Here is a 24,105-nt window from a genome sequence, read left to right as displayed (position 1 = left end):
TCCTTTTGACATACACAGCTCTGCCCGCACCGGGAAAAACTGTGGGCAAACTCCTTTTGTCCAGCCGTTGTTTACACAGTGAGACACTTTGTGTAGCATAGAGTCTTTTTCTGTCTCTTTAACAATCTGCTGCAACATGGTGTCTGATGCAGGCAGTGAGGCAGTGATCATGTTGATGTGTGTATCAGCATCTTCTGCCACGGTGCTCCCAGCCGTGCAACTGTTAAGTGCTGGTGCTCGAGAAAGTGTGTCAGCAAGCACTATGTATTTACCTGGTGTGTATATTAAGTCAAAGTCATAGCGCTGCAATGTCAACATCATGCGTTGGATTCTGGGCGACATGTCATTGAGATTCTTTTTACGGATTGATATGAGTGGTTTATGATCAGTTTCTGCTGTGAATGTGGGCAGTCCATAAACATAAGTGTGAAACTTCCCACACCCAAACACTAGGCCCAGTGTCTCCTTTTCAATCTGAGCATAGCGTTGTTCAGTCTCTGTCATTGATCTCGATGCATATGCTACAGGTTGCCATTTTTCTTCATTCATTTGCAGCAATACGGCTCCTAGTCCGTCTTTTGAAGCATCAGTGGAGATTTTGGTTGGTTTCGTTGGATCAAAGTAGGTTAAAACTGGTTCAGCAGTCACAGTTCTCTGCAGTTCTTTCCATTCTTTTTCATGTTTTGTTGTCCACTCAAATGCTACGTTGTGATGAAGCAGTTCTCTGAGGCATTTAGTCTTTGAGGAGAGGTTGGGAATGAACTTACCCAAAAAGTTAACCATCCCCATAGCTCGCAAAACTCCTTTTTTGTCAGTCGGAGCCGGCATGTCGAGTATGGCTTGCACTTTTGTTTTGTCTGGGAGCACGCCATCTGCTGTGAGCTTGTCTCCCAAGAACGTCATTTCGGTCACACCAAAAAGACATTTCTCTCGTTTTAGTTTTAGTCCATACTTTTTCACTCTCTGTAACAGCTTCTCAAGTCTCTCATCATGGAGTTGTTTTGAGTTTCCCCAGACAACTAAGTCATCAATGTACACTCGTGTTCCTTCTAGACCCTCTATGATTGACTCCATAGCTCTGTGAAAGATCTCTGGCGCTGACTTGATGCCAAATGGAAGCCTCAGAAAACAGTAACGCCCAAATGGTGTGTTAAAGGTGGTGTACCTGCTGCTTTCTGGGTCCAGTTTCAGCTGCCAAAATCCATGCGAGGCATCTAGTTTGCTGAAGTACTTAGCACCGGCCATGTCACTCAGGATTTCTTCACGCTTGGGGATTTGATAATGTTCTCTTTTAATATTTTCATTCAAATCTTTGGGATCTAGACAGACACGTAACTCAGGGGAGTTCCTTTTTTTAACACACGTGATGGAATTAACCCAGTCAGTGGGCTCTTCCACTCGCTCAATGACTCCCATCTGTGTCATTCTGTTCAGCTCCTTTTTAAGTCCTGCTTTGAGCGGTGCTGGCACTCTCCTTGGGGCATGCACTACAGGTTTAGCGTTTTCCTTGAGCTGTATTTTGTAAGTGTAAGGCAGTGTACCATGTCCTTTAAAGACGTTCGAGTATTTGTTCACTACACTTGTGCTACCTTCACTTTGTGAGAGTCTTTTGCTTGGATTGTCTATTTCTATGTTGTCACTGTTGATTTGGTAGATCCTCTTGACTAGTCCAAGATCTTCAGATGCTTTGTCGCCAAGGATCGACTCGTGTCCACTTGGCACTATTGTAAACATCAAGTTGTGTTGTCTTCCTTTTGCAGTGACTTTGAGCCTACAACCACCCATAGTTTGTATTGGCTGATTGTTGTACGCTTTTAATGACATTGCCTTGTCTGCAACTCTTTTTGGTTTCTCTGCAAGAGCTTTCAGATCATTTTCATTGATCAAGTTTGCTTTGGCTCCAGTGTCGATTTTGAAGGTTACTAGTGTCCCATTGACTAACAGAGGTGCAGTCCATTTATCATCTTTTACTGCACGGACAGCATGCTCTGTGTCACTTGCATTGTGGGGCTGTGCATAGTTTTTCTCACACGACACCATTTTGATGAAAAATGTCTCACTCAAATCATCGCTGTCATCCGAGTCTTCCTGCACTGTGTGTATCTTTTTTCTGGTATGGCACATTTTTGCATAGTGATTTTGCTTCTTACACTTTGCACATGTTTTCCCAAATGCAGGGCATTGTCTCGGTCTGTGCGTGTCACCACACTTCTTACAGTCAAACTGTGTTTGATCATCGTCTCTATTTTTGTCTTTTTGTTTGAACTTGAACTGTGATTTTCCTTTCATTTTCACTGCGTTCACGGACCCACTTTCTTGGTCATATGGCATTGCTTGAAAAGTCAGTGCATGTTGCTTTGCTAGTTCGTTTGCTTGACATATTTTTATTGCACTGTCCAGTGTGAGATCCACTTCCCTCAACAGCTTTTCTCTTAGCCTCTTTTCATTTGTCCCAAATACAACCTGATCCCTTATCATTGAGTTTTTGAGATCTCCAAAGTTGCAGGACTGAGCTTTTATTTTGAGATCGGTGAGATAATTATCAAACGACTCACCAGGCTGTTGGAGACGAGAACGAAATACATATCTCTCATAAGTTTCATTTTTCTTTGAAAGACAGTGTTCGTCAAATTTCTTTAGGACCTCTTCAAACTTGTCTTTATCATCGGGTTGAGCATATACAAACGTGTTGAAAAGTTCAATAGCCTCCGCTCCGGCAATGGTTAGCAAAAGGGCTATTTTTCTTTCTTCCGCCCGACGATCCACTCCGATAGCGGCAATGTAGAGCTGAAATTGCTGCTTGAAGGTTCGCCACTTCGCGTCCACATTCCCCGTCATTTTCAGCGGAGTTGGTGGTTTTACTGCGTCCATCTTGCGTCAGTTCTTTTCTTGACCCGCGACCTGGTACCATGTAATGTTCTGTCTTCTATTATTCAAGAAGTCACTCATGAACATTTGTGCTGCTAGCTTCTGTGAGCTGCAAGCTATTTATTGATGGAGCCATGAACGTGGTCCCTGTTACAACAGTGTGCTTCCTCTATGTCTTAGCGTCACACAGTAAAGGCTATACTGCCACCTTGTGGTCACACAATAGTATGCCTATCATTACAGATATGAACTTGATCTAGGCCTGGTGTTTGGTGGTTCTGAGGTTATGAGATAGTCAGACTTTAGACAACCACTGCAATAGGAGGCTTTATACTCAAAAAGAGACTGTACCACAGAGGTTCAGTGTAGCTTAAAAATAAAAGATCAAAAATCAATCAACAATTTACAAGGCGAAAGAAGTCAGTTTTATGAATGATGTCACTTTGACTGTACCATTTCCTCCTACAGAGTGAGCCCTCTCCTCTCCTCACCACTCTCGGCCCCGGAGATCCCTCGCCCTGTCCTCGCCCCGCCCCCTCTGCGCCTCTTTGCTCCGCGCGGCCCTCCGATTGGCTGCGCGCGCTGTCTCTCCCGGGATTATCCGCGTAGGGGTAGGTCGCTCGCGGCTCCGCTCCTCTCGCCGTGGCTTTGAGCGGGGCAGGGTTGAAAGCCGTGCATGCATTTTAAAAAACCGCCCAGGGAAGACACACCGCACCAACACACTCCTCCGCCGCCGCCGCCGCCGCTGCTGCCGCGCGTCGTTTTGTTTACCCCCAGCGCCCATTCATCCATCACCCGGCCTCTCCAAAACGCATTATTTCCTCGGACCCAAAATGACGCGTTTGACGGCCAGGCAACCACGATTCACCTGAGTAAGTGGACACAGTAGCTACGCATGGAGTTCTTTTAATCAATAAATAACCCAACGCTACAGCTCTCCAAATAAACCATCCACCTATTAACCAAAACGCGCAGGGCAAGTGAACGTACCTTCTTCTACACCTTTCCGGCTCCGTTTTTCTGTTAAACATGTTGTAATAGGATTTGCCATCATTTCAGGCTTGGACCAGTGGGAGGAAGAACAACAGTAGTAGCGGTCCAACCCCCCCCCAAGGAGTCCAGGAATCTCCTCGTATAGTTCTGTTTCAACCCCATTCGGCGCATCACGTTTTGAGAATCGACCACTATCATGGGACTACCTGCGCTGGAGTTTAGCGACTGCTACCTGGACAGCCCCTTGTTCAGGGAGAGGCTCAAATCTCACGAGCTGGAGCTGGACAAGACCAACAAGTTCATCAAGGAGCTGATCAAGGATGGCAAGGCGCTGATACAGTCCTTCAAAAGTAAGATGCGTTTTTCTTGGGGGTAGAAACTTTAACTGTATGGTAGGTTCTAGGCTGCAATGCAAATCAATGTGAGGAATTGGGATGCAAATGGGAAGAATGTACCGGTAGTTCTCCTGCAGTTGTAGGATTTTATACAATAACTACTACTATTGTGCTGCTATTGTAATTACTACTACTATTACCATGTAGCGACTAATGCTGAACGTAACATGGCTGTTTATTTACTTACATTATATTTAGCTTATTAACCTCTTGCCCCCAGCATTTTATCCAGTTTTATCCAAATCGAAATGCTTCTCGACTGGAGAGCGACAGTGTAATGCCCCATTTGAAAGCTAAGACCTACAAAACTGATTTGTAACCTTCCGTTTTGTCTCGGTGCCGCGTTTTTTCCACATTTTTGAAGTGTTTTTTGTCATGTTTTCATCTGTTTTTTGTTGTTTTTTTGTCGCGTTGTCGTCTCTTTTTTTTGGTCACATTTTTGTGTCTCTTTTTTGTCGTTTTTTATCGCTTGCCAGCACATTTTCGTCACTCTTTGTTGCGTTTTCATTGTTATTTTGAGGCTTTTGTTTTACACTTTTAGATTTGGGTAAAGCCATACTGGGGAAAATGTGCTCGGTTTAAGAGGTCAAGGAAGTGAACCTGACCTGACCTGAACCAATTATCTTTCCTGGTAAAGTAATCACTGCAACAACTACTACTACTACCTGTTTGAATAATGCCAAACCCAGTCCTTCGTAATCAACACCGCTATATATTTGTTTCATAATTATTTAGACTTGATGCAACAGCGCTGCGCCTGTTAGCTGCACAATTTCAGTCTGACTTTACATAAATGCAAATAGTCCAAGGTTGTGTTTCTTTAAATCAGAAACGCGTGGCTCCAAGCGTGCATGTTTTTTTGTTTTTTTTTCCGCTACTTTGATTTCAAGTTAATATTGGAAGCCAAAGATGTATTCTTCAGCTACATACTCTTTACTCTATCGGCCCTACCAGCCCTGTGTGTGTTTATGAATGTGTTTCTGATAAGGAAGGAGCTGAGAGGTGTGATGGGATTGCCCTTTCGTGCTGTCATCACCTCTGCATTCTCCGCTGTCAGTGAGCGAAAGTTGCCTATGGCCTGGGGCTTTCCAGAAAATCCTATACTGTAGTCAGGAAACCCACAAGGTCACAGGCTGTTTTTTAGTCCAACCAGGGAGCGATTATAGGACAAGAGGGCATTTGTTCTGAATGGTTTTCATGAATGAATATGGCTCACATTATAGCCCTTTACACTGGTGGCTGATAAAGTGTTTGGAGTGCGATTTGAATTTGTATTCTTCGATATTGAGATAATCATTTTTAAAGATTAAAATAAAATCAAAGACCTTTACAAGACGAAATGACTTCTTCCTAGATCACGATTCGTATTTGATCGCAATTCATTCATTACCAAAAATGAGCACTTTATATTCAGGCTGCACGATGTTGAAGTAACTTGCGGTATGCGATGCTGCAGTGCAATATCACAATCACGGTATTATTGCGATATTTAACAAAACCATTTCAACGCGACATGTTCCATTCTACACAAATTGTAAGTAACTGGCACTAACACGACATCAAACACTGATGAATTCAGGGCATTTTCTCGAGTTTGCCAAAAAATGTGTCGATCTCAGTCAGATGGAGACTTTAGTGATGTTGCGATATATCGTGGCTCCTCACGATACAGATCAATGACTGTGACTGTGTGGACCGTCACAGGCCCACTATATTGTTTTTAATGTATTTATTATTGCACATGTTGATTGTGTCGTATGTCTGTGGATGTACTGCACTGTTTTTATTGAGGCCGTACTGGCGCTTCTTCTGCAAATGGAGTTCCTAACAGATAAATAAAGAGAATTTGCTTTGAAATTGTGTCCGCTAATATCGCGATGATACGATATTTTTTTGCGATATATTGTGCAGCCCGACTTTGTATCTTTATATTGCCTTTAAGAGGTAACTAAACCCATTGCTGCTCCTGAAAACTCACAGAACTGCATCAAGCGGGAAGCATAGAATCGCAATATTGACAGTTTTCATCGTCATATCGTGATAAAGATATTTTGATGATATATTGTGCAGCCCTAACGGAGACTGTAATAGAGTTAATGATTCTATTTTCAGAAGTACAATCAGCATTCTCCAGTTGGCATACCTCAATTTGAGGAACTGAAATAGGAATAGGTCGGTAAGTCTTTTATTTTCCAGTGTGCATGTAAACAAGCGTAGTTACATTGTGCAATATGGGCCTCATAGACTTTACAAAGCCTGGCCACCAGCTCTGCACTGCGTACTCTGACACCTTTCTATCAGACGAACCAGCAATAACTTGTTTGATGGATAAGGAACATTGCCATTGCATTGTTGGAACACTCCTCGAGAACTGCAGTCTGTTACGCTTGACCACCGGTGATAAAGGCAGTCATTATGGTGTTACGCATGTTTGATGGAGTTACAACAATAACAATCTTCCCCTTACAAAGCATATTTTTTGGGGGATTTACGATTCTTTATGTCAACAGTGCTTTGGCCATTGTATACTTCCTACATGACAAGATTTGCCCTATGTGTGAAAAAATAAAAAAAATAAAGTATGGCCACCTGCTGCCTCCGTGTGCAAGAGAGGGCATGAGGAAAAGCTTGATTTATGGATGGACACGACCCCTAGAAACCCGAGCTCGAAAAATATTTTGCGAGAGTTTTGGTGCAATTTGGAAGCCCCAGGCCGAGACCAATGATCAATTCTGGCCCAGAACTAAAATCTGACAAAGCTCGGTGTAAATTCTCCATCTGTAGCACAGTTTGTGACATAAATCAAACTGTAGTAGACGAAATTAACATTTAAACTCCAGTTTTTCAGCTCCGCAGCATTCAGTCTTGTTTTTCCTCACATTCGATTCAATCTTGGACTGGCCCGTCTCAGATCTTGGAAGGCGAGAAATGTTGTAAAATGCATTTCTCTGCGCAAAACATGATTAAAATTCCTTGAACACATTAAATATTAACACAGGCAGCTGCGCTCTCTGTTGGGCCCTCTCATGTTTCGGGCCTTAGGGTACGAAAAACAGCATTTCCCAGTCGGAGATATCAATCTACATGACATAATGCAGGAGCAATACTTCCATTTCAACACGTGCGCCGCTGTGTACAACGGGATTTGGTGCCTCGTCTTGTTTCAAAGGACTTGAATTTCTCTAAAAACACTCTTGCAATGGACCGTGACCTCACTGTAGGAAACCGGTTCATTTAGTCACATGTGATTTGAGATATCAGGTATAGGGCCTTTAAGCTACGTATTTCTGGCTACATTTGGCCTTCGCGCTGACATCTGCCACTTGCGGGTCTCCTACCTCTGCGTTAAATCACCCGTCAAGTTTACGATAAGTCAAAAGCAGCTTACATATTTGACAGACAGTGCGGTTTGTTGAGCTTGTGCTAAGGCTTTGAGTATGTGTTGCACTAATTGGCTACATCCCATGTCACACCCACAGACAAGAGGATAACTGCCGCGTAATTAAAAGGCACGGTTGCCAAATAAAGCTATCAGACTGCAGCTTAATTTGGATCCCCACGTTTTATTGTGTAGCTAAAAGAAGTCCAAAAATGTCCATCTCGCGTGGTGGCTGCTTCCTCTCTGCTTGCAGTATGTAGTTATTACAGTGTAGGAAAAACACATGCAGGAGCGGTGATGCAAACAGCAGCGGGGGCTAAATGACAGGGGTCTACGGTGCCGACACATCAGTGGTGCTCAGAGCGGTGGCAGATTACAGTCTTTGGAGGCAAAGTGTGTTTTCGACAAGTGCTGTTTCTTTGCTGGCGACTCAAGGCCAGTTAGGTTTGTCCAACTCGCAAAAAACAAACGGTGGCAGGACTGGAGATATATCAGGTTGTGTCAGCTGACAGAGCGAGCGTAAAGGACTGTTTTACAATGCAATGTGAAATCGAATGTGCAAAGTTCATGTTCAGGTTGACAAGATATAGAGTGTTTCATGGAAGTCTAGACCAGTGTTTCTCTATCAGGGGTAGGGGGTCTGGAATTATTTCATATCTAAAAAGAACGTCTGACTGAGCAGTATCAACATTTTATTTTAAATAACTTATTTTCAGTGATGTTTTGGAAAATAGACTGAGTTTCAGAGTGTTTTTACTGTATTTTACACACAAAAGCAATAAATCTGAGTTTAATGGATCATTTTCTAAATAATTGGTTGCCCCTTTGAATGAAGTGGTACATGAAAGACTCGAGGGGTACTCTAGACACAAAAGGTCGGGGACCACTGGCCTCGACCAGTGTTTTTCGAGTGGTATGGCATTGGGACTAGGGCTGCAACTAACGATTATTTTAGTAATCAATTAATCTACCAACTACGATTTTACGATCAAGCGATTAATCGCTTGGCTATGAATGATGTATGAAAATGTAATTTTTACATTTTTTTATCACGTAAGGCTGGAGGACATGTTGATGGAGTAAACGTAATGTGCAACTATTTCAATAATTGATTAGTTGTTTCAGCCTGAATCAGGACCCTCCATTAACCCAAGATGGCACAAATAAACAATATATGTATATATTTATGTGAAATTATAAACTAAACTAAGCGCTGAATAAAGTGTAAATTGAATGTTGTGGCACAGCACCATGTAAAGCATTATCAAATGATCAAATGTCTGTGCCTCTGTGACTGTGTGGATCTTTGAATATAGCACTTATGATTGTTTTGGTAACTTTTCTGGTTTGGTGAAATGGTAAATGGACTTATAGCGCTTTCTACCTTAATCAGGCCCAAATCGAGTGGTTTGAAAGTATGATCCATTCACCACAGGGTACACACACTCACTAGTATTGAAATTGTATTGTGCCATAAACATACTAACGTGCCACATTATTTCAAGTAAAATACATTCATCTAGTTGATTGAAATAAATCTGGGTTATGGTTCCAAAAACAGGACTAAATCAAGACTTTACCGCAGCTAAACCAGGACTTGATCCGAACCTAAGTCTAACTTTAGCAGCAAACTACAGGTATGTACTGAGGAGTTGCTCAAAGTGAACATAAACAAAGGAGTCCAATGGTTCTGGGACCATAGTATGACGGCCACTTATTTTGAACTAACATATCTTACCGTTGCTTTGGAAAAAAAAAAAAAATCATTTTACAACACCCTTTTCAAAGTTAAATTATATTTTTTTATACAATCAGATATGGTCATTGTGAGAACAGCAGCTGGTACGTAGCGCGGTCACGGTGGTTCTGTTTTTCTATGTCGTTGGTTTTAGAGCCCGTGTTACACTGGGCCTTGTACGTGATGTTTAGTTTAGCTTCAGCGGCAGAGCGAGAGAGAGGAAGTCGGAGCTTCCAGAGCCATCCTTTGCTTTTTTTATTGCAAATCCAGCCAGCAGCCTGAGCACAGAAGCATCCACACGAGAGCGTTGCATCCAAGTTACAAACCATTTTGAAGATTGTTTATATTTTCTTCGCCGTTGTCAACTTGCATGTTCTCCTTGTGCCCCGGCGGGTTACTCTATGCACTCCCTCACACTTAACCCATCCTGTCTCGAGATCCGGGGGGGGCACTTGCACTAGCCAGGCTCCGGTTGAGAAAATGAATTGAGGTGCTATAAGCGTTAGCCGAGTGATGATTAAGTGCTAATAGCCCACTGCCATGTGAATTCAACTTCTGTACTGTAACATAAAAAAAAAAAATCAAGAGAGCAACCACAGCAAATGTTTGTTCGAGGAAAAAAAAGCATGTTTGTCCACATTTCCATTCAGCAAATGGACCATGAGTTTAGAAACTTTCATTCAGGTCAAAACTGCTAAAACGACAAAGTCTATTTTCATCCTTTTATGACGGTGGAGATGGATGGAGCAGATTTTACCAATAAAATCCATGCAGTGACTCGCATTTGGCAGAGGCATTTGAAGTTTCATGGGCACTTTGAACTGCTTACGCCAGCATGTTGCGTGAGTACAGTGAAAAGGTATGGCCTGCTCAGTGCATTGCGTCCAGCAGGCATGTGTCGGTGGCGCATGTGTTGGTGGTTGTGTGCGGCCTGTGGATGGTTAAAAACAGCTCCCCTTCATTAGCGCTGTCTCGATAATGGCCCCATTTTCAGGCCTTTACTGTGAAGGCAATTTGAACCTGGACTGCCCCCGTAGCTCCCCGGACATCTGCGGGGGATGATTGTGGAGCGGCTTGATACAGTCCCTTAAGCATTTCTACATTTAGTGTCACTGTGCCTATATATATGAACTTTAACTCATTTTGAATTACATGACAACAATAAGCAAATCTAAAGCAACCCATAGTTTACATATAGTACATATTTATAGACCGCGTGTTTCTTCTCTGTTCTGTTTTCACACTGCTTGTTTAGGGTGAAAATGACTTAAGTGCAAACAAGTGTTTCACGGCATTTATAGTGACTCCATTAGTCTCCAGTCTTCCATACGGTCTTATGGCACATTCTAGTTTACGCAGTGTCTGCTATGTCTTTAAAGCAGTACTAAGTAACTCATGCCCCTAGAGGCCATAAGCACCGCTGCAGATGTCGTAGTATGTTGCGTTTTTTACTCATTAATTGTCTGTAAGAGTAAATACTATGCTGACAGAAAAGAAGAAAGAGGGATATTGTACATCCAATTACACAATGGAGATAATTTTCTTGGCTGTAAATACTATTTAAGTGGCGCTCGCCCGCAGTTAGCTTTGCCCGTTAGCCTGTTAGCTTCTTCTTCGTGATTCCATTAGTGTGTATTGGGGCCGCCGACCCGGATGCAGGCAAAGTTGCAAGCATGGTTTTCTTGCCAGGGGAGATGAAAGACCCCCCAATCATCCCATTAACACTTGTATTACCCCCAGAGGGACTACGGAAAGGATTTAGTGAGGGAAACAAGTTACTTAGTACTGCTTTAATTCGTCATGTAATAACTATTGAACAAATCGTGAAAGTCGGAGGTAATCGAGTAAAATCTCTCAGCGGTTGCCTAAACACATTTCGAGCTCTCACAGACCCTCCTGCACATCCCAACTGTACACTTGAGTTAATCAGGAAATGTGCTATTTACTGTATTTTTGTTACGCACAACAGCACACATAGTCTGTTTTTCTTTCACAAATGCTGCGTTCATAATGTAGATCTATGGTGCCAAAAGAAATGAAGGGAAAGGACACGTCCACGGCTCTAAACCAGTGTGCTGGATCAGAAAGACTAGATCAGCACAACTGTAATGCTCACCAATTGTCCGGTGAGAGCGATAGAAATTGGTGAGCAGTTCAGTTGTGCGGATCTCGTCTTTTGTTTTTTTTCCACTGCCAAAAGAAATTCACTCTGCTACAAGACAAATAAATTGATTACCACAGCTGTAAATCACGAGCGAGTTAGTATTGCCAGCCTTTTTTCCCCCAGATAAAAATGCAGTATTGGAGTTTAGATAATTTAACTTCATATTTAGACAGTGCTCAGACAATGCTTTACCTGTGCTCCTCCGCTCCAAAGACCTGTAGCTATCTTGTTTAATTGATAGGAACTGATAAATAAACCATGAGTCAATTGTTTTGGGTGGAACGTGGACCGCCAACTATTCTAAACGTTAGTAGCCTACTTGTTGTTAATGTTAGAGGTCGACCGATATGGGGGGGGGGTTTATCGGCCGATGCCGATATGCACGGCTGATCATTTTCCAAATGTGTCAGTGTTGAACTGTGACAGCAGGGAGCGCTTTATTGGGGCTGATATGTTTATGTTTAGTAGGTACTTTAGATGGAGCTTACTTATACTTGAACAATACCTTGATTCTGTTTACTAGTTTGTTTAAGACTGTCAACTTACTTTTAAAAAAAAGAAGAAAAAAAACAATAATAACAATAAAATAAAATCCTTTTGAATGTCTAATGTTATGTTAGAAAGTTTAACAAAAACACGTGCTGTAAGTTTAAAAAAAAACAAAAAAACAAAAAACAAGGGTAGGCAAAATAAGCATTAGCTTCAGCCTATACCTTTTCGGTCATTTTGTATGTTATGTTATGAAGAAGTATACTTAACTGAATGTAAATCTTTTGTCATAATTCTGACCAAATAAACTGAACTGAACTGAGCTTGTTTGAAAGCCAAAATTCAGCAGATTCCAAAACGAAAAAAAAAAAAAAAAAACAGTAAGTCTCTTTCTCTTATGGTTCCAACATTATAGCAACAGTCTGCAACATAAAAAAATATATAAAATATCGGTCGACCTCTGGATAATAGTTTGGAAACCACTGGTGCAAACAATGTGATCCAAACTGTTATAGTTGAAGCATCCTGAAGTACGGACACGGCCCTAAATGCCCCTTTAGTGGGAATTCCCAGTGTTGTTGCAATCCTCTCCTGAACATTACTGTCCTTTGGTTAAGTCTTTGTTTTTGCGCTCTCTGCTTTCTTTAGCGACACACACACACAGAGTAATGTCAGGTCTTCCGCGGCTCGGACCTGTCAGGCCTGTCTGTGATAAATGGGTGTCCCATTTTGAGCGTGAGCGCACGCCGGGACCATAACGAATCGTCAATGAAGGCTGATGCGGCGACTGTTTGAAAAGGTCTGAGTCTGAGGGGCGGAAGAAAGAGGAGAGAGGAGCAGAGACGGGGCAGGGAGAGGAGGCAGAGGGGGGCGGGGGTGTCTCACAATAGTGTTTTTAAAGCCAACATGACCTTATTCTCCATGAGGGCTGCAGAGGGGTGTAGCAATACAGGCGAGTGGAGCGAAGAGATGAGCAAAGATGAAGCAAGGACAAAGTCGGAATAAAATGACGCAACTCGATTTGCACAGCGCTGAATAAATTGGCTTTCAGCTCAAGACAGTAAACAGACTGGAGAGGAAAACCTTTCAACTCAAGTGCATTTTATTCCTTGTTGTTCCTCGTGCACGGTCAGACTTTTAGAGTAACAATTGTATAGGATCATCCACACAAAACAAAATAGGTTGAACTTTGTTACACCAAAAAAGGAAAAGTGGCGAAGTGTCAAGAATATTCCTGCAGTGGCGCATTGCACGCTCATTTAAGACACAAAGCTACATTATAAGCAGATTATAGCATTTCTTCTTTCGTTTCTTCTGGTTCACTTGATGGAGGCTGAAGGCTCTTATTTATTTGTAGTGGACAAACATCAGTTTTGCTTTCCTTCAGCATATTGTAAAAGGAGACATCGGTGATAAGACCTTTGTGCCTCTAACTAGTATGAAGCAATTTTATTGACTGATAACTAGCAAGTATTTTTTGTTGTTTACATTACCGTGACAGTATTGCCCCACCTAAATTGTAAAACCTGCTCATAAACTCATCCTTGAGAAGAATTGGGATGTTAGATATGTGTTTGGAGAGTTAGGAATGAGTCGGCTAAAAAAAATACCCTTAAAAAAAGTTGGCATCAAAGGTCCCGCCGATAAGATGGGTTAGATCGTACCTTGAAAATTAATCTTTTGCCTTTGTCCTCACGCTTCTGGAGTTGCCCCACTCAGCTGTGGAGTGCCGCAGGGCTCCATTTTGGGCCCCTTATTGTTTTCAATCCCCCTTGGGTCAATTTTCAGAAAATGTAAGATTGACTTCTCTGCTTTTCAGACGACCTGCAAATGCATCTGCCCTTGAAGTCAGGCACAGGCAATGTTCAAGTTTTGTTTGATTGTTTACAGGAAGTGAAGGGCTGGATGGCTCAAAATTGTCTACAACTCTAAAACTGAAACAAACTGTGGTATTTGGAAACTCAGATGATGCCACTTTGAGTATCCATTGCCACAAGGAATCTTGGGATTATTTTGAATGGTTCACTTGACATTTGACAGACTGAATGTCAAAATAGCCCAGTCCATTCATGTTATTAAGTCGTTGTTGAAAACCCACCTTTTTGCTTTGGCTTTCAACACAAGCTGAGCAGGTCCCATGTGTTATTATTATTATTGTTTCATGTTGTATATTTTGCTGTAGCTGTTTTTAAATGTGCTCTATAATAAAGTTCACATTGACATTGACAAGTAAATTCAGTTAAATTGGACTCGATACCGTAATGCCCAGTTTTAACGCACTTAACTGTCTGCCGAAGCACATGTACAAGTAGTTTTTGGGGCATGTAAGAGTTCTCATAAAGTAAAATCTGTGAGACTGACCAAGACATGCTGGACTTCCTGAAGCACTTAACAAAAAGTGCAGCTGGTCACATCCTCATTCACTGAAACCTTAGAACGCTTGATATTAGTCACTTTTATGTCCAGTGAAAACTTGCTACCAATGGATTTGTAGAGAATGAGATATTGGTTGCATCATTGACCATTTCTGCCCTGTTTCTTTGGAGCACCTGTGTAGATTGTGTTAATAATTGAAGCAAGAGTATATACTGTATATTGGTATTGTATGTATTGCTTCGTTTATACTACTTATTTGTGTCTACATTTGAAAAGAACTTGTTATGCTTTGTATGTTTACTGTTGGTTGCTTGCATGTGTTGAAAGTTATAATATAGAAAATGACACTACATGATACTGTGGAAACAACTCAAGCAATTGCAAGATATAAAGTGGGATACACTGAAAATAGTGAGTGAAAATATTCCCTTTACATACTTTGCTTTTGGATGCAAATCAACCTGTGCACAACTCATTGGAGACAGAATTCATTGCAACCTCAAATGGCTTTCAAGTGGAAATTACAGAAAAATGCGTAAACATTGTGCTCACATCCATTTAAGGTTGGAAATCTTTGCTTGATCGGAGCCAATAACCACTAGAATACATCTCCAGGCCTTTTCACTCATCTCGTTTGTCGTCTGTGTTTGATGTGGCGTCGGAGCCCCGGAGCACAGCTGTAGTGGGGTTAGTAAATATTTCAGTTTGCCCGATTGGGTTACGCACTGCCGACAGCATCGCAGTGACTCGAGCCCTAAAGCATGGATTTCAGTGTTAGTCACTTGTGCAGAGCTGTATTCTGATAATGCGGGACTTCCTCTATTGGCCTTAAACCAGACAAGATGCACTAGGTTTGAGAGAAGTGGAAAGAAGAACTCGCCTGTATCTTTATGAGCAATCAAGGCAGTGTGAGTTCTCTCGTTCGCGAGCTCCGCGCAGGACGTGTCAGTGAAGGGAAGCAGGAAGAGCATGAGGTATTTCTGAATCTGAAAGAGCGGCAACACCTGCTATATAGACGTGTCGAGTTAAGTTTTGCAGAAGTCTGCAACTGGATGTGTTGTTACTTATTTACATTGTCGTTATAAAAATCAAGACACCACGTTTCTCTTTTTTCTCATATTGCACAGCTATACACTTTAATCATTTTATGTGCATTCTTTTGGCTAATTTTACCCTAAACACACCTTTTTAAAGTGATAGACTTAATGCATTACAAATGTTATAAATTGTGCAAAATCGACCACCTGGTTTTGCATTTTGATTTAAAGTAAGTAATATTATTTTTTGTTAAGTCCCTCCTTCCCGGATCTCAGCAACTAATCAGAGTCTAGTATCCTCTCGCGTTGACCAATGAGACGAGCTTTTCCTGTGAACCAGCCTGTCAGGTCCAATCAGGAGGGAGGGGGAGGAGCTTCATCGTTTACTTTTGAAAATCCTGTTCCAGCTCTCCTCATTTTGCAAACTAAGAAGGGCTTTCTGGTTAAAGAGGGGAGGAATGTGATTGTACTTTCAAATTTCACTCTGTCTTTCCTCACTTGCAAACTTACAGACTATCCCTTTAATGTGGCCCGACGCAAACGCACTTGGAACGGGATGGTCTCTGTTATAATAAGTAGTAAATATTAATGAAGCCTTTAAGAGTTGTTTTTGGTACTGCCTTTTTATTCCTCCTCAAAATCCTCCGAGAGCTTGAAGATATCGCCTCATTTGCTTTTGTCCTTCGTGAAAAAAAAAAAAAAAGCAAGTCAAAACAACCAACCTTTAAGTATTTGGCAACTGACATTCAAAAACATGAAAAACGCATCGACCGAGCGCTCTCCCATTCGGAGCTTGTTTTTGGACCGGTCTCGCGCGGATCTGGAAAACACTTGTCGGATCGGGGGCCATTATTATTATTTTTTTCCTTTTTCAACTAACGGAGATTTTGTTGATGGATTTTGTAGTCCGGGATCATAAAACACGGGCGCTGAAGCAGGAAGAAAAAAGGAAACGTGAACTCGGAGGAATGCTCTTACCTTCGAGTGACTCCGAGCGCTACCTGATCGCCGCCGCTATAAAAGCGCACAGCTGTATTTCCACTGTCTTTATGAAGTCAGGAGTATAAAAGCAAATGGGTTAATTGCACTGCATCACACTTTCTCACATTTAACAGGCCTGTATACTGTTACTGTATGAGGGAGAGTGTGACCGAGGGAAAAGGCTGACTTTACAAACTTGTTTTATGAGGAAATTTGCGGTTCTTACAGTATTAACATTTTATGGGGATGCTTAGGTAGGCGCACAGGTTAGGTAAGGATAGTATGGTTTTCTGTCTGCATGCTCTGTATTGACAGCTTATACTTCTATTTTTATTCCAAAACTTTGCCCCGAGAGCTTCGTTTTCCTATAAATCTCTCATTCCCAACCAAAAACAAACTACAAATATGCATATAGTTCACGGTAGGGAACATAAATTCTGTCCTTCCAGGGAGTAGTGGAACGTGATGGGTTTAGTACCAGCTCGGGGGAGGTCTGTGTTGTTGTTATTATTATCATAGCACATATGTTTTTACTGCGCCCTCCTCCTCCTCCTCTGCCCTTTTTTTTTTTCAGATATTTTAATTTGCTGCCAGCAGGCTCCCGGGAAGGGTCAGGGGTCATGTGGTTACTGTAACTGCGCCTCTCTGCCTTTGTGTGTGTGTCATGTTCAGGGATTTATCCAGTTAGAAACAGCTTAAGCTCTGGTTGTTTCCTGTAATCCACAGTTTGAACACACGCTAAAACGGTTATGCTAGTTTGTAAGCACATCGCAAAATGAGTGTTATTACGTTTCTGAAAGCAGTTGTAATTCTACTAATGCTTAGAGGTCGACTGATGTGGGTTTTCCTAAGGCCGATGCTGATGTGCAATGCTGACATTTAGGGCCAGTTTTTTAAAATGTCCCTGTTATCCTGTGTATGATGCCTCTAAACTGTAAAATATGTCAGTGATTCAAAATGTGAATCCATGTAAAAAAAAAAAAAAAAAAGCATTGTTACAGACAGATACAAGGAAATAAATGCAGATTTAAAAAAACACAGCCACAATGATAAGTTAATTTTCATGTCTTTTTTTGTAATGTAAATGTCTTATACTGAGACAACAGTTACTGTTTGTTACAAGGACAAAAATGCAGATGTTAAAATAAAATAACATATTTTGGTCATAAAATGAGTCATATTCATATAAGGAGATACAGTAACTACTCACTGAGCATGTGAGGGGCCTAATAAAATGGAGAAGTAACTGTTAATATAGACATGGCTGAATCTCGATATGACGATCACTCATGGTTCTGTACGTTGTCACATAAATGACAAAAGTAGACACAAGTCTATGCTCAGTTTTTAACCTTGCAATTTTTGGTGTCCACTAAGACTAAACAAACAAACAGAAACTAAAATCTGGAACCCAATGTCCAGTCTTTTATGGGTCTTCTTAGCTGTGCATATGAAAACTTCAAGTGTTTGTCTGCACTACTGGCTTTATTGATGCATGGCCTCTGAACTGTGAACTGTAATGTTACTTTTACACATCCGTATTGTTCTGTAATGCACATGGCTTTGACTAAAAATTGTGGTTAACAAATAAATATGCCTTGCCTTATTTTCAAGATACTGGTTTTGTTCCTTACGCAGCACATTTCCTTAGGTTGAAACCTAATTACCGTGGTATATCTTTCATAAAATGAAATGTCACAAGTCTTTTTAGGCCTTTATAGCACCCTTCAGAGTTATCAGGAAACTACAATACTGATGACTTTGGAAAATAAGGCTAAGGGAAAATGTCAAAGTGGCATAATTCATGCTAGCTCCTGAATTTTAAACTTGAGATTTCCATCGCCTCCTTTTTGCCTCCAGCGGCCTATTTTCTTTGCGTATTTAGCTGCCAAACTTAAATTCAGTACGTTTACAATGGTGAAGGAGAAACTGTGCAGAGAAAGGTGTGTCCCTGAAAATGTATAAACCACAAAGAAAGTCCTGCCTGGACTTGCTGCAGGTGTGACATCCATCAGGCTGATTTCTCTTTAAATGTTACCGAGAGCGCTGAGTAAGTACAGGGATTTGGAGAATTAAACGGGCGCGGCTTTAATCGTGCGCAAACAGAAAAATACACCCACAGTCATTGTCTCAGAAGGACACCACATGTTGTTGATAAAACAGACATTTTCCTCCCACTTTGTTGTTCCTTTAGTCATTCACAGGCACATGACAATGGCAAAGATTTGGTCACAAACAAATTCATTATCAAACACAAGTTCTCAGACATCCAGGTACATAAACATCTAGATAAAAAGACAAAGTCCGATTTCATTACGACAGCTGGATGCTCTGTTCGCCGCGCCGCTGTCGTCACCTTTGCTTATTGGTTTTATTAACTGACAATCTGTGCGTGTTAGGCCCGCCCTTTCAGAAAGCTTCACTGACAACTTCTCAGTGTGGACTAGTCAGCAAGTCTGGCGAGGCCAAAGTTGGTAACTGAGTTCTCACAACTCAGCACAGTTATGTGTCACCACCCACTCTTTTTACCCTTGAGAAGTGATTTGGTTAGTCATGAAACGGCTTCTGTTTGCCTCAAGAAATGTCCAGCTGTCTCAATTTATCAGACTTCAATTCCTTATGGGAGGTTTTTTTTTGTTATATTTTACAAAACTCCTCCAAAAACATGCAGCTTTAGTGTGAGCTGGTAGCCAAACATGAGGTTTAAATACATCGGCTCCTCTTCCAAATGCTTTATTTTGATTATTCATTACATAATTCATTGTTTGTGTCTAGCCAAGCGTCCGGAACATGTTTGGTGTCGGCGTTATGTTTATGTTTTGACTTTTCAACAGCAAGTCGCAACATAAAAGTTACCGAGGAATGTTCTGTAGTGTAAAAATATGCAAGTATATTTTTTTGTTAAGCCTAGCAAGTAGGCTATATTTAGAGATGCACTGATCCAGCTTTTTTGCTACTGATACCGATACTGGGGTTTGAGTATCTGCGATATTTACCGATATCAAGAGACTTTCTTAAAAGTGGCTTTCTCTGTGTGAACATCTTATTGATTCTTCTCAATTTTAAGATCAATAAAGTCATATTTTATTGTCATGTTACAGATCAATTATCAATTATATCTATTGATAAACACTTGGATAAACATTTAACAAGGATCACTGGACTTTTCTACTCTAAATATCATGGGTATATGACCGGCTTTAGGTTACATTAATATAAACAACTCACTTTGTTGGATCAGTTATTTATTAAAGTAAAATACAAACACTTGGCTTCTGTTGTGGCCATTTTTTTTATTTGGCTTCTTTAGGTATTTCTATCTTAGTTTCTGACCTAGCCTTAATTACCGGTAGTTTTCGTTAGCATTAGCGTTAGCTTCCGCTAGCTTTAGCATACTGATGCTAACCGCTGCACTTTGTGCGGCGATCAAAAATACATTTGCGGAGGTTAAAACATACACAATAAAATTCTTTAGGTTCTGAGCTTCAAAATGATATGCAGCATGTCCATATTCACTGAGGTTTAGTTGGTGAAAGTTGTGTTTATAAGATGTTGAGAGCCAAAACTGGTATTGGTTCAGTATCGGATATTTGTATTTGTATTTTTCCAGTATTGGATCGGTGCATCCCTAGCTATATTGGAATTATTATCGGTAGAACTTGTGGTAAAAGTCGCTGTAGCAAAGTTCTGTATCATCATTGTTGGAATGGTATTGTAGTATTTGCAGATTATTGGCCCAATAATTGTAGTCTATGCAAATTGTATAACACCAAAGGAATCAGATGTTGGGATTTGCGGCCGTATACTGTATGTGGTCGTAAACCGTGATAGAAGTTTTAATATTTCCATCTCTTTTACTAAAGCGATGCAGGAAAAAGTTGTGCAAACCTGATAATGTCAGGGTAGTTGTGTCCAGGAGCAATGATACCTTGTTTGAAACAGGAGAAAGTTTTCTTCCTTTGAGCTGATTACGGAGCGACTTCCCCGGCTGCCTCTGGGTGCAAGCATGTGCTCAAGCCGTGCGTGCTGTTGGAGAGACGGAGAGCTCGCTTCCTTTTGGGCGTACAATAAAAAGACAGGTTTCGGATGTAGCAAATTGACGCCAGTGACTTCATGTAGCCACGGGGAACAAGGCTAAAAACTCTTTACAGCGCTGGTGCTGGATGGCGCTGAAGAAGAAAATGCAGGCCGTCTATTGAGTTATCCAAGTCACTTTTATCTTATGTGGAAACGCTCCTGTCTTGTCCAAAAAGCCTTAAAGAAAAACGTGTGTATTTTTCAATGTTTTGCAAATAGCGCATCTGTATGTTACAATATAAAGACCCATGATTTAGGAGGACACGTACATAAAACCTTTGCATGACATCTGCAGCCTTTATTAGCCCCGTGGAACAGACTGGTAGCGGCTCTTAAATTTCATTAGCCCCGGGTCCTTTTTATAAAACATTTTGACTTACGGTCTGTGAAAGTCGTCCAGCTAAAGTTGAATGACACTGTAGATGTGCTGACGGAATCCTTGGCGACCATTGTGGGAAGTCCAGCAGGTCAAAAGGTGATGCAGAGATGGACAAAGGTGCTTTCATATGAGCTTCAAACCGGCACTTTTTACCCACACAAAGTTTAGAAGATGAAACGGGCTCCACGAGGTCACAAACGTCAGTGCTGCTGCTGCTGCGTGGGATGGATGTTATGAGCTTGTAGTTTGACCATGTCTAATGTAGAGGACGTGTGTAGCATTGACAAAAAATAAAATAAAATCACAAATCATCAGGATTCCCTACAGTTTGGGACCCACTGATTTAGACTTAACATCCTTAACAGTGTCTCAAGTTCTCGTGAATTGTTCCAAGACAACAACAGAAAGCAAATTCTGCAAGAGATTGTTCTTACTATTGACTTACTATTCAAAGTATATCCGTCCTTCACCTCACTATTACATTCACATTATGAAGACAATGCCGAGACAAACGCAGTGCAGGCTCAAACATGCCAGTCACCTTTGGTCTCTTGGGAAAGAAAGTCTAATGTCTAGTGCCAGTCTTAACAAAGTCTCAGTTTGACTAGATCAGGTCAGATTAGCATACTAAACTCTTTATGCAAGTGCCGATAGTTGCATTGAGTTGCTTTAATCTTGCGATACAGTATAAGCCAGGGTATTTATTGATATATCCCACATTAATGCTATAATTACTTGTAGGAGGCATTCATAGCAACACCAGACATTTCATAATGTTGCTTTCAATCAACCCGCTGTCTCGCACCAATAAGCTGCAGTGGCGGCCAAGTGTTGGCTCTAAGCTCCAAGTGTGCCATGAGGAGGTTGAGATAAGGATTTTTTTTTTCTCTTAGTAAGTTACTTGTTATGCTTAACCCCTTGACGCCTCAATTTATTTCCAATTATATAAAAAATATGTTATAAGTGTTTTTAGGTTTAGGTTTATTAAACATTGACATAGCAGGAAAGAAAGTCAATTATGATCGAACAACAATAGAAGAAGAAGAAGAAGAAAAAAGAAACATCTATAAAACAGATTTTTAAATCAACGTTAAAGCTCGTGGGATAAAAGACATTTCATGTTTTTTTTTGTGTTGCTCTTCTTGGCTGCAATGGAGGAGGTCTGAGTTATGAAGGTGTGCAGAAGGTGTGGCCATGTCCCGCCTCTCACTCAGAGATCGGATGTGTTTTTGCACATGATGCTAAATTCTTGCAGGAAGAGCTATGTCGTAAATTAGCGACACACGGCGATAAGGGGTTAAGTGGTAGCTTTTGTTTGCCCGGCAGTGTAAAAAAAACACTCCTAGTAGTGCAAAATGAGGAGAAGGATAAAAAAGTAAACCATAAAGCTCCCTCCCCTTTCCCTCTAGCTCGTCTCATTGGTCAAAGTGATGGCACCAGGGATTCCGATTGGTGTCTGAGATTAGCAAAGGGAGGGACTACAAAAAAAAAAAGAAATGAATATCACTTATGTCACATTAAATTGCAGGCACTGGCGGTCACTTTTTTTCAATCTATTCATTTTGTTAAAAAATAAATAAACTTACAGACTATCACTTTAATTAATGTTAGGATCAACAACAAAAATGGCACCTACCATCAGATCACTTACAAACGGCTGCATTGTATGAAACTTAGCGCCACCGTTTCACTCATTCGGGGGTCTCTCCTGAAGTGCTTGTTGGCAGGAGGAAGTGTGCTACCGCTGTGGTTTTTCCCAGCTGGGGGAAGGATTTGACCTGGCACCTTTCCAGTTACAACCCATTACGATTTGGCCCAACTCCACTCCTGTATACAGGCCACCTTTTATTGACTATTCGGGAGGCTGCCAGTTTTCTCAGCTTGTCTGTGAGTATACGGGACACTATAGGTCTTATGCCATGGGGTTGGCTGAGGGGAAGACCGGCTCCCCTCAAGGCCAACCCAAACAAACCGCAGCCCACTGGCATGACTGGGCGAGTGGGTTCAAACTTTGAGCGTGTCTGCGTTTAGCTCCGCGTCCGCTCGTCCCGCCTGCGCCCAAAATAACCCCCTGCTAAGAATATGTAATCCCGGGTTAACGCTCTTCCTGCAGCGCCGTTCTCTGGACTTTATCACACACTTTTGTATTAAGGCTTGGAAGGGAAACTCATAAACCTAAAACGTTGAAGTATAACGTTTGTCTCATGCGCTTTTACTGGATTGAACAAAAACAAAACAATCACTCATGCTAAATCATCGCTACTCGATGAGGACGGCCCCCATGTTTTATATTTTCCCCTTGAGACAGCGTTAATGTCGTCATATGTGCAGGAGCTCAAAATATAACTACATAAAAGTGACAAATATACTCATGGTGACAGCTTGTTGTATGACTAGCTGATACGAGCAGTCTGAAGATGCAGTTTATCGGGCTGTAATGTTCACGTCGTGGTCTCCTCTTGGGTCACGAGGTCAAGCCAAGATTAATCCCAACGAGAAAAAGAGGGGCTGCTTGAGAGGAAGGAGATTGAGTTTGGGGGGAGGTGGGGGTTTTATGCCCATTGAGTGACAGAGAGATGTTGGATAGAAGTATTTCTCTTTGTTTTATCATCATTTGTTCAATTAGAGTCTATAATTCACTAGAAACATTTTGTAAACTTGCCTTTACACTCATTCAATGATGTTTCCTTATACAAAATGACAATACTCACTTGCTTCACTTTCCAAATAATAACAACCTCACTGTGTTAAAGTGATAGTCTGTAAGTTTGCAAAGTGGGGAGAGATAGAGTAAAATTTGAACGTAAACAATCAAATTCCTCCTCTCTTTAACTAAAAAGCCCTCCCTAGTTTGCAAAATGAGGAGCACAGGAACAGAATTTTCAAAAGTAAACAGTCAAGCTCCTCCCCCCTCTCTCTTGATTGGACCTGACAGGCCGGTTCACAGGAAAAGCTTGACTCATTGGTCAAAGTGGTATCCCGCGGATTCTGATTTAGTTGCTGAAATCAGCAAACTGGGGGACTTTAGAAAAAATATTATTATTTAATATTACTTATGCTACCTTAAATTTCAGACCTAGGCGGTCAATTATACGCAATCTATTACATTTGTGAAATATTTAAGCTTACAGACTATCACTAAAAGCCAATAAAAGCCACGCTTGAGGCAGTTCTAGTTTTGATCTTGACCTCAGTGATCTACGATGTAATTTCTGTGGGTCAAGGTCAC

The 24,105-nt window shown here is 41.3% G+C and overlaps 1 protein-coding gene across 4 annotated transcripts in view; it reads left to right on the top strand.

Annotated features, from left to right (window-relative positions):
• Positions 1-3,539: 3,539 nt before the first annotated feature.
• Positions 3,540-24,105, top strand: part of LOC306970105 (rho GTPase-activating protein 26-like) — a 90,211-nt gene continuing 69,645 nt past the window's right edge. For 2 of the 4 annotated variants that reach the window (XM_079565952.1, XM_079565953.1), the window contains exons 1-2: positions 3,541-3,740; positions 3,928-4,211. In XM_079565952.1, the coding sequence (XP_079422078.1) occupies positions 4,058-4,211 (154 nt within the window). In that variant the 5' untranslated portion in view covers positions 3,541-3,740; positions 3,928-4,057. Of the gene's footprint in view, positions 3,741-3,927; positions 4,212-24,105 lie in introns of all 4 variants that reach the window. The other 2 variants (XM_079565951.1, XM_079565954.1) reach the window with 2 other exon arrangements.

The sequence above is a fragment of the Gobius niger genome (genome assembly GCF_951799975.1).
Source record: "Gobius niger genome assembly, chromosome: 11".
NCBI classification, from domain to species: Eukaryota; Metazoa; Chordata; class Actinopteri; order Gobiiformes; family Gobiidae; genus Gobius; species Gobius niger.
Note: the sequence above shows the minus strand (reverse complement) of the source record. Positions and strands in the feature narration are given on the sequence as shown.